This window comes from Carlito syrichta, unplaced genomic scaffold (assembly GCF_000164805.1).
Source record: "Carlito syrichta isolate Samal-C Ts95f unplaced genomic scaffold, Tarsius_syrichta-2.0.1 Scaffold299010, whole genome shotgun sequence".
NCBI classification, from domain to species: Eukaryota; Metazoa; Chordata; class Mammalia; order Primates; family Tarsiidae; genus Carlito; species Carlito syrichta.
This window is the reverse complement of record NW_007243106.1, coordinates 1-10,526: the sequence shown is the minus strand read 5'-3', so window position 1 is coordinate 10,526 and position 10,526 is coordinate 1. Positions and strand designations below refer to the sequence as shown.

General features: G+C 43.3%; 1 protein-coding gene across 1 annotated transcript; it reads left to right on the top strand.

Annotated features, from left to right (window-relative positions):
• Positions 1-254: 254 nt before the first annotated feature.
• Positions 255-5,971, top strand: LOC103256967 (targeting protein for Xklp2-like; the record flags this gene model as incomplete). Its single annotated transcript, XM_008054717.2, has 4 exons — positions 255-431; positions 801-947; positions 4,980-5,091; positions 5,775-5,971. Coding segments are annotated over 4 exons (633 nt in total), but the record flags the coding sequence as incomplete, so codon positions are not given.
• Positions 5,972-10,526: the final 4,555 nt, after the last annotated feature.

The window sequence follows — 10,526 nt, the reverse complement described above, 5'->3', positions numbered from 1 at the left end:
TAAGTAGCTGGAACTACAGGCACGCACTACCACGCTCAGCTAATTTTTGATTTATTGTAGAGATGAGGTCTTGCCAAGTTGCCCAGGCGGGTCTCGAACCCGCGGGCTCAGGCAATCCATTCATCTCAGCATCCCAAAGCACGGGATTACAGGCTGAACCACCGAGCCCGGCTTGCTATGTCTTTTGATCCTGCATTCTGAGGCTGTGGGAGAGAGTAAGGAGTTTTGTCTTTAAACTGCAGTTTTTCTCTTAGGAAGAGGATGAACTGGTAGTGATAAGAGCTCAACCTTTGCCACATTATGGAGTGCCTTTTAAGCCCCAAATTCCAGAGACAAGAACTGTGGAAGTATGCCCGTTCTCCTTTGATTCTCGAGACAAAGAACGTCAGTTGCAGAAGGAAAAGAAAATAAAAGAACTGCAGAAAGGGGAGGTAGGTATTGCCATTTCTGCAAGTGGTGTATTGCTAGTCTTTAATCCTCAATAGTCTTTTCTGTAGCACTTTTAACTATAAAATCACTGGCTTCCTTTGATCCCTCTAAGAACTGTATAAAATACCAATGAGGTAAGTAATTTAAATAATTGTTTTGGCACAAGGAGATTAAATAACTTGCCCCAATCACACTGCTAATTCCTGGCAATATTGGAAGGAAAACCTAGATTTCCTTTTGAGCCCCTTATTCTTTTTCTGCTGGACCAACTGGCCTTCCCCATTTTTCAGATTCTTCCAAATATTCTGGAGCAGTAATTGCTTTCTGTCTTCTGGTCTTTGTCTTAAAACTCATGTTTTCTTTTCCATTAGATGCCCAAGTTCAAGGCTCTTCCCTTGCCTCATTTTGACACCATTAATCTGCCAAAGAAGAAGGTAAAGCATGTGACCCAGATTGAGCCTTTCTGCCTGGAGACCGACAAGAGAGGTGCTGTGAAGGCACAGACATGGAAGTACCAGGTGGGGAATGCAGAGAGCAGCCAAAATGTCAATCGCTGGGTTGCTTGGTTAGACAGGCAGACTCAATGTGCTAAAATCATCTAGGACAACATACTAGGTTATTTCAGAGGCTTTCACTGTAAACAGGGGTCAGCACATCATTTCTCTAATGGGCCAGATAGTGAATATTTTACATTTTGTAGCTTACATATGGTTTGTCACATATTGTGTGTGTGTGTGTGCTTAATCCTTTGAAAATGTAAGGACCATTTTTAGCTCAAGGGCTGTACAAAGACAGGTTGCAAGCTAGATTTGGCCTGTAGGTCAAAGTTTGCAGACCCCTGCGTAAGTGATCACCTGGGGAATGTGAGAACTGACAGGCTTATTTTGAGTCACTTGCTCTGGTTTTTGAGTTGGAGTCTCACTCTGTCGCTTAGACTGGAGTGCAGTGGCATGGCACGCTCATGGCCACTGTGGCCTTGACCTGCTGGGCTTAGATAATCTACCACCTCATCCTTCCAAGTAACTGGAACCACAGGCATGCGCCACCATGCCCAGTTGATTTTTTTGGAGTCAATAGTCTCTGTTTTTCTTTTTTGAGTTTTTAAAAATTTATTCAGGATTAGGAATACAAATGTTCATTATGCATGTACCCTTGTTGATGAGGTGTGTCCCCCCTCCGCTGGCAGATTCCCACTACTGCCAATCTCGCCCTCACCCTCCCCTGGTAGTTTCCCACTACTGCCAACCCTTTTCTTACAATATTACGATAATTGTTCAAAGTCCACTTGTAAGTGAGAACATGTGATACACAGTTCCTGTTTCTGTGATAGGTCATTCAGTATTATAGCTTCTAAGTCCATCCAGGTTGCTGTGACGTTCATAATTTTGTCCTTCTTTATGGCTATGGAATATTCCATTTTTGTATGTACCACATTTTTTTATCCAGTCCTCATTTGATGGCAGCACGGTTGGTTACACGTTTTTGTTATTGTGAACAATGCTGCAATAAACATATGTGTGCAGGTATCTTTTTCATAGAGTGATTTGAGTTCCTCTGTGTATATTCCCAGTAGGGGAATTATGGGATCATATGGAAGGTCGGTTTTTAGATCTTTTAGGAATCGCCAAACTGTTTTCCACAGAGGTTGTATTAGTTTACACTCCACCAGCAGTGTAGAACTGTTCCCTTTTCGCTGTATCTTCTCCAGCATCTGTTGTTTTTAAGTTATTGATGATAGCCATCCTGACTGGAGTTAGGTGGTATCTCAGTGTGGTTTTAATTTGCATTTCTTTGATGACTAGTGAGGCTGAGCATTTTTTCATGTATCTGTTGGCTACTCGTATGTCTTTTTTTGAGAAGTGTCTATTCCTGTCCCTTGCCCACTTTGTAATGGGATTGCTTGTTTTTACCTTTTCAACATGTTTATGTTCCTTGTAGATCCCTTCCATTGAGCCCCACGTTCGGGCGCCAAAACTGGTGCAGATTTTTCAGGTCAGCCTGGGCTTTGAGAGTGTCAGCTCAATGGGTCAGTCAGCCAAATCCCAGAGAGGGTAGTCTGAAAGGGCTGGTAAGCCTTTCCCCCGCGAGTGTCGGCTCTAATGGGCTGGGAAGCCAAGCCCTGAGAGTGTTGCTGGTTTGGTAAGCTGGCGAGCCTAGTCCCCGCGGTGTCTCAACTTCAGAGTTCCGCCTTCCGGCAGCTCTTCTAGTTTAGCTGGCTCCGTCACCTGGCAAGCCAGACTCTGGGGTAGTGTATGGCTCTTTGGCTCCGACGATCTTCTGCAGCCCTTTGAGGTCGAGGTTCTTGTCTCATGCCCAGAAAGGATGAGGGACACAGACAGCCAGAAAGTGAGAAAGAATGATTTATTGAGAGAACTGTAAAGCTCCCACAGTAGGAGGGGACCCAAAGGGGTCGCCTCAAAAGTCTCTTTAAGGTCCCATCTATTCCATCCATTAAACTCATTCATTAAGTGTTAATTCCCTTTTGTTGGTCCTTTGGTAGGAAACAGTATGGGAGAATGGATTCTCAATTTGGTATGCTGCTTTCTCAGCATGATGTACCATTTGCTCTTTATAGATGTCAGGAGATTAAAAACAATTAATTGGGAGTTGGCTGAATTATTAATTGGGATCTAATTCTACCCAGCTAGAGAGCTTTCCTCAAATTTCTGAATGAGTTGGCATTTTTTTGTCATCAATAATCCTGGATTTTGTCCACAAGGATCTCTGGGCTAGTCTTTGTAGGAATCACCCTCTTGAAGACTGAGAGGTTTAATTGCTTATCTGACTGAACATAGGTTTCTGATGTCATTTTTTCTAAGAAAACTGAGAACTGTTGCTTTGGAAATTGTAGTGAAATCTCCCTTCTCAATAACCAAGACAGAATGTCTATGTGGGGCATTTTCCATAATAAAATAATTTTTCAAAAAATTTTTTGGACACAACCATAGAAATAGTAGAGCAAATAGTATAATGAATTACCAGAAACCCATCACCTGGTTGTATAATGATCAAAACATGGAAAATCTTGTTTCACTCATTTATCTACCTAATCCTGGCTACTCCTGCCTACATAACATTACTTTCAAACAAATCCTAGGTAACATTGCTTGTCATCCAAAAATACTTCAGTGTGCATATTTAAAATATAAGGATTTATAACCATAATAATATTACAGTTAAAAAAATTGGACAGTAATCCCTGAATAGTGACAGATAGCATTCAGATGTCCCCACATTTTTCATCTATATGTGTGTGTGTGTATAATTTGTTAGTTTTTTTGAGTCAGAGTGTCAGTGTCACCTAGGCTGAAGTGCAGCGGCACATTGATGGTCACTGCAGCCTGGACCTGCCAGGCTCAGGCGATCCTTCCTCCTTTGGACGCCTTCTGAGTAGCTGGAACGACAGGCGTGTGCCACCACACCCAGCTGATTTTTTTGATCTATTGTAGAGACGAGGTCTCACCAAGTTGCCCAGGCTGGTTTCTTTGGTTTCTTTCTTCTTTTTTTTAGTTGAGGTCTTGCCTGGAGTGCAGTGGGAGGATCATGGCTCACTGCAACCTCAACCTCCTGGACATAGGTGATCCTTCCGCCTCAGTCTCTCGAGTAGCTAGGACTACAGGTGTGCACCACCATGCTGGCTAATTTTTTATTTTTTTTGTAGAGAGGAGGAGAAAGTATGTTTCCTGGGGTGCTCTCGAATTCCTGTGCTCAAGTAATCCTCCTGCCTTGGACTCCCAAAGTTCTGGGATTACAGTCATAGACCACCATGCGTGGACTCCCATAATTTTTTCAAACAGTTGGCCTGTTGAAATAAATATTCAAATAAGGTCCACATGGTACATTTGTTTGATAAATCTAAATCTCTTTCGATCTACCATCTCTTTTCTTTGCATTTTATTAGTTGAATACATTGAATTGTTTGTCCTATAGATTTTCCACAACCTGGATTTTGCATTTCCATGGTGGTGTTTAACATGTTCCTCTATTGTCTATACTTCATATAAATGAGTAATTAGATTTAGAGGCATGATTAAATTCTGGTTAGATGTTTTTCAGGGGTGGGAAGGAGAATACTTTATAGGTGATATTGTGTAGTTCCTAATGAGTTATATCTAGAGGCATATAGAGACAAGGTAGTTTATTTTTGTGAGGCTAAGATAAGCCTTAAAAGTACCTTTTTAAAATATTTAATTTTTAAAAATTGGCAATAATTGTACATATGCATGGGGGTACTTGGTGGTATTTCCATACATATATAGTGATATGATCAAGGTAATTAGCATATCCATCATCTCAAACATGTATCATTTCTTTGTGTTGGGTACCTTAAAAGTTTTTAAATGCTCTCTAGTTCTCAGTGGGCTGAGATATTATCAGACTTATCTATTCATTATAACGTTTGTGTGAGAAATTTTATCTAGAGTTTATATTAAATCTACTATCTCTATTTATGAAGGTATTCAGAAACATTAGAACTTAATTTATGAGGTAGTAGTCACAGAAAGCTGTGTAGTTGCTTATCTGACAGACCCTCTCTCTCTCTCTAATAGCTGGAGGAAAAACGTAAACAGCAGAAAGAAGCGGCTTGCTTCAAGGCACGTCCAAACACCGTCATCTCCCAAGAGCCCTTTGTTCCCAAGAAGGAGAAGAAATCAGTTGCTGGTAGTGTTCTATGTACTCTTGTGGGATTGGGGCAGAATTGTCAGACTTTCCAGGAGGCTGCTGGACCTCAATATGTCAGTACAATACTGTGTCAACCAGGAGTGTTTGATTTCAGAGGATGGTATCTTTTCTTCCTCGAGACCCATTTTTGTCTTTATTGATCCCAGTGCTATGTTGAGTTGTAGGATGTGTTGGGGTCAGATTCATTTAACATGAACCTTGGCAGCTAGCATTCCAACAAGAGTTCCAGGCTTTCCCACCCACAGAATAGCAAGGAAATGAGGGAAGGGAGAGCCAGGATGCCTTTGTGTAGTTCACCCTCAAGCAAGCCTTAGATACAAAACATTTGGTTCCTTAATTACTGGGCAGTGTGTGAGAAAATTGGGATTCTTTTCCTGTGTCCACCTCAAAATCGTTGTGTAGTTTGGAGCACGCTACTTCACCTCTGTGGGTCTTGCTTTGTTCTCAGTTACACTGGATGACTTCCAGGGACCCTTCCAACTCTTACAGTCTAAAACTGTACATAGCTGATGCCATCGTTCTCCTAACAGGGCTTCCTCAGAGCTCAGCCCTTCTGCTGCCACGCATGTCTGTGCCATTTGCTCTTCTGGGAGGAGCTAGGGGGAGGCTAGATGTATGCAAGTCCTGCTTGTGCATCAATATATCTCTGTTTCTATACTCAGAGGGCCTTTCTGGTTCTCTAGTTCAGGAACCTTTCCAGCTGGCTACTGAGAAGAGAGCCAAAGAGCGGCAGGAGCTGGAGAGGAGAATGGCTGAAGTGGAAGCCCAGAAAGCACAGCTACTGGAGGAGGCCAGGCAGCAGGAGGAAGAGCAGAAGAAGGAGGAGCTGACCAAGCTGCGGCGAGAACTGGTAACCTGACAGCATGAGTACTGACTAACCTCCCTTTTATTGAATCGGAGTCTCCTTCTGTTATCCAGGCTGGAGTGCAGTGGCACACTCATGGCTCACTGCAGCCTCGACCTTCTGAACTCACGTGATCTTCCTGCCATGCACCACCATGCTCAGCTGATTTTTTTTTTTTTTATAGCGACACAGTCTGGCTATGTTGCCTAGACTGGTCTCAAACTCTCCCACCTCGGCCCCCAAAGTGCTGGGATTACAGGGGCCTGTCTTTGTACTGTTTTACCTGTACCTTGCCTTGTTCTAGACAGGATCTAAAGTGGCCTACAAGACTACATCAAAGACAACAAGTGAAAGGGGGAATCACACACTGCCGAGGGTAGGGATAAAGCTGAAATGTGAATGAGGCTAAAGATATATACATTGTGATCTAAGTAAGAGCCTAGTTTTGGCCCTTTTTAGGATCCGACCTGTCAGTTACGAAACTCATAATGTTCATGAGACATAAGCAAGACAATTGTTTAAAAAATGCATTTATCCTTGATACTGACTTCAGATAGGATTTCTTCCAGGGTCTTCGTAAGGAGGACATCATGTGGTATAATTATGCACTGTGCTGCTTTTTCTTTTTGTTTTTTGAGTCAAGGTCTCACCCTGTCACCCAGGCTGGAGAACAGTGGCACGGTCACTGCTCACTGCAGCCTCAAACCCCTGGGCACAAGTGATCTCCTACATCAGCCTCCTGGTAGCCGGGACTACAGGCATGTGCCACCATGCCCAGCTAATTTTTTTTGTAGAGATGAGGTCTTAATAAGTTTCCCAGACTGGTCTGGAGCTCAAGGTCTCAAAGTGATCCTCTAGCCTTGGCCTCCTAAAGAAAGGGGTTTATAGGCATGAGTCACCACACCCAGCACAGTGTTACAATTCCTAGGACTTTCTTTTTATTTATTTGTTTATTTTATTTAGTTAACTTATTTTTATGATTTCCTTCCTGAATAAGGAATGACCCCTGAGTTTTATAATTAGATAAGGATACATAGGGAAGGACATGTGATTTGCGTAGCAGCTGTATTTTTGTTTCCCTGTAGGTTTTTTATTTTTTGTTTGTTGAAGTTTCACTCTGTTGCCCAGGCTCGTGTGCAGTGGCACGTTCACTGCCACCACAGCCTCGATCTGTTGAGCTCAGGTGATCCTTCCGCTCAGCCTTCCAAGTGCTGGAAATAGGTGTGCGCCACAATGCCTGGCTAATTTTTTTTTTTTTTTTTGAGTTGGAGTCTCACTCTGTCACCCAGACTGGAGTGCAGTGGCCGCTCCTGGCCATCGCAGCCTCGACCTGCTGGGCTCCGGTGATCCTTCTGCATCAGCCTTCCAAGTGCTGGAACTACAAGTGTGCGCTACCATGCCCGGCTCATTTTTTATTTTATTGTAGAGATGAGGTCTCGCCAAGTTGCTCAGGCGGGTCTCGAACCCGCAGGCTTAGGCAATCCACTCACCTCAGCCTCCCAAAGGCACAGGATTACAGGCTGAGCCACCGAGCCCGGCTAATTAAATTTATTGTAGAGATAAGGTCTTGCCAAGTTGCCCTGGCTGGTTTCAAACTCCTAGGCCAGGCAGTCCTCTCGCCTTGGACTCCGAAATTGCTGGGATTATAGACATGAGCTATGTGCCCTGCTGTTCTACTCTTAATGCTTGGCCCAAACTCCTTGGGGTTACAGTATGTATCAGGCCAGGTAATGTTCCATGTTAATGCTAGCAGAATGATTTAGGTAGTAGCTATCCATAAAGAAATACTAATTCACATGAAGGACCAGTTTCTTTTCTTGTGAGGGCAGCAAGTTGTGTTAACTGCATTAATGAGGAAGAAGACAACTTTAGATGGAACTTCCTATGATTAACAGATGGGCAAATATAGAAATATAAGGAAGGAGAATAGGATGATGTTGGTGAAAGGATCACAGTTACAGTTAGATGGGAGGAATAATTTTCAAAAGATCATGATGCAGCAAGGTGACTACAGTTATGGTATATCGTATTCTTGAAAAACGTAGAGGATGTTATGTGCTCTCACCATAAAAATGATAGATATGTGAGGTAATGTGCCTGTTAGTTAGCAAGGTTTAACCATTCCATAGTGTATCTCTACTTCAGAACATTGAGTGGTACATGATAAGAGCTTAATCTGTCAGTTAAAAGGAAGAGATATATAAATGGTTAAGGTTTTTCTAAAAGTGCTAGCTTAGCAGATGAAGCAGCTGTTGGCATAGTGGCCATGTCCACCGGAAGGCTCTGTGAACATTCACGAGACTAGCCTCTTGACAAAGTACAAACTGTTATTTGCTAATGAAGGAGAAAGCAGTGCAATGTGTATTCCAGATATGCTCATAAAACTGGCCTTTTTTTCTGGCCTCAACTTCTTTGAATTTTCGGCCCTAGGTACCTGCCTCTTGTGTATGTCTCCATTGTAGAACTGTTTCTTAGAGCAGTTCTTGATGTAGGCTGATGGCAGCATGTTATAAATCACATTTCAGTCAATGCTAGTTAGCTGTCTACTAATTGCTTGATTTGCGATTGATTTTCAACTACTCAAAAGGATGAATAGGACCGTGCCTTATCTACCAATCCTTCCTGTTTTTGTATATTCTTGCTTCGTGTTTATTAAAAGTCAGTAAGCCTAAGATTACACTCAGGCAAATTCTTAACTTATAACTGTTCTCTGGTATAATTGATTTGGCCCTACTATACCCTAGTAAATCACACCGCAGAAAGCTTTGACATTCTTTGATGAAAGCTGAGGGACCAAAGCCCGGTGCAATGGCTCACACATGTAATTCCAGCACATTAGGAGTCTGAGGTGAGAGGATTGCCTGAGCCCATGGGTTAGAGACCAACCTGGGCAACATGGCGAGACCTCGTCTAAATCAAAAAAATTGTCTGGGTGTGGTGACGCACACCTGTAGTTCCAGCTACTTGGAAGGCTGAGGCAGAAGGATTGCCTGAGCCCAGCAGATCAAGGCTGTGGTGGCAGTAGGCATGCCACTACGCTCCAGCCTGGGCAACAGTGTGAAACTTCAACTAAAAAAGAAAAAAAACAGGAAAACAAAAATATAGCAAGTTCCATGTCCTTCCGTATGGATCCTTATCTAATTATAAAACTCACTGGTCGTTCCTTAGCCAAGAAGGACATCATAAAAATAAGTTAACTAAATAAAATAATAAATAAATAAAAAGAAAGTCCTCAGAATTGTAACGCTGTGCTGGGTGTGGTGACTCATGCCTATAATCCCCGCACTTTGGGAGGCCAAGGCTAGAAGATGACTTTGAGACCTGGAGCTCCAGACCAGTCTGGGCAACATAACAAGACCTCATCTCTACAAAAAAAATTAGCTGGGCATGGCGGCACACATCTGTAGTCCTAGCTACAAGGAGGCAGATGTAGAGGATCACTTGAGCCCAGGAGTTTGAGGCTACAGTGAGCAGTGACCGTGCCACTGCACTGCAGCCTGGGCGACAGAGTGAGACTCCAACTCAAAAAAATAGAAAGCCACCGGGCTCAGTGGCTCAGCCTGTAATCCCGCGCCTTTGGGAGGCTGAGGTGAGTGGATTGCCTGAGCTTGCGGGTTCGAGACCCACCTAGGCAACTTGGCGAGACCTCATCTCTACAATAAAAATCAAAAAATTAGCCGGGCGTGGGAGCGCGTGCCTGTAGTTCCAGCTACTTGGAAGGCTGAGGCAGAAGAATCGCCGGAGCCCAGCAGGTCGAGGCTGCAGTGACCGGGAGTGTCCACTGCACTCCAGTCTGGGTGACAGAGTGAGACTCCAACTCAAAAAAAAATAAAAATAATATAAAAATAAAAATGCATGCAGTAAGCTCTCAAGAAGCTGGGTTAACTTCTATTTTTAGCATGACCCATAGGGAATGGTGCTGACCAACTCTTGAGTCACAAATGGCTTTTTATTTTTGAATGTTACTGATGGAAACATTTGGTCTGAATAGTCTGTCTAGCTTGTATTTTCTCTTTCTCAATACATAGACCAAAAATATTAACAAAAATACTTTTTTTTTTTTTTAGTTGGAGTCTCACTCTGTCACCCAGACTGGAGTGCAGTGGCCACTCCCGGCCACCACAGCCTCAACCTGCTGGGCTCTGGTAATCCTTCCGCCTCAACCCTCCAAGGAGCTGGAACTACAGGCATGCACTACCACGCCTGGCTAATTTTTTTGATTTATTGTAGAGATGAGGTCTCACCAAGTTGCCCAGGTGGATCTCGAACCCGTGGGCTCAGGCAATTCACTCACCTCGACCTCCCAAAGCATGGGATTACAGGCTGAACCACCAAGCCTGGCCCACAAAAATACTTTATAAAAGTATTCATGCCCTCACTCAACTCCCAATCCCAAGAGTGGGTTTCTTGGTACCCTATTAACCGTTTGATACATAACAATGCATCCAATGCAGACATTAAATATACCATGATGCAATTGGAGTTCATTTCTGTCTGCATCAGCAGTTCAGAACTATAAGTGCTTCTATAACAGCTCCTCAGGGGTCAGGGGGAGCTTGGTGCCTCTTTT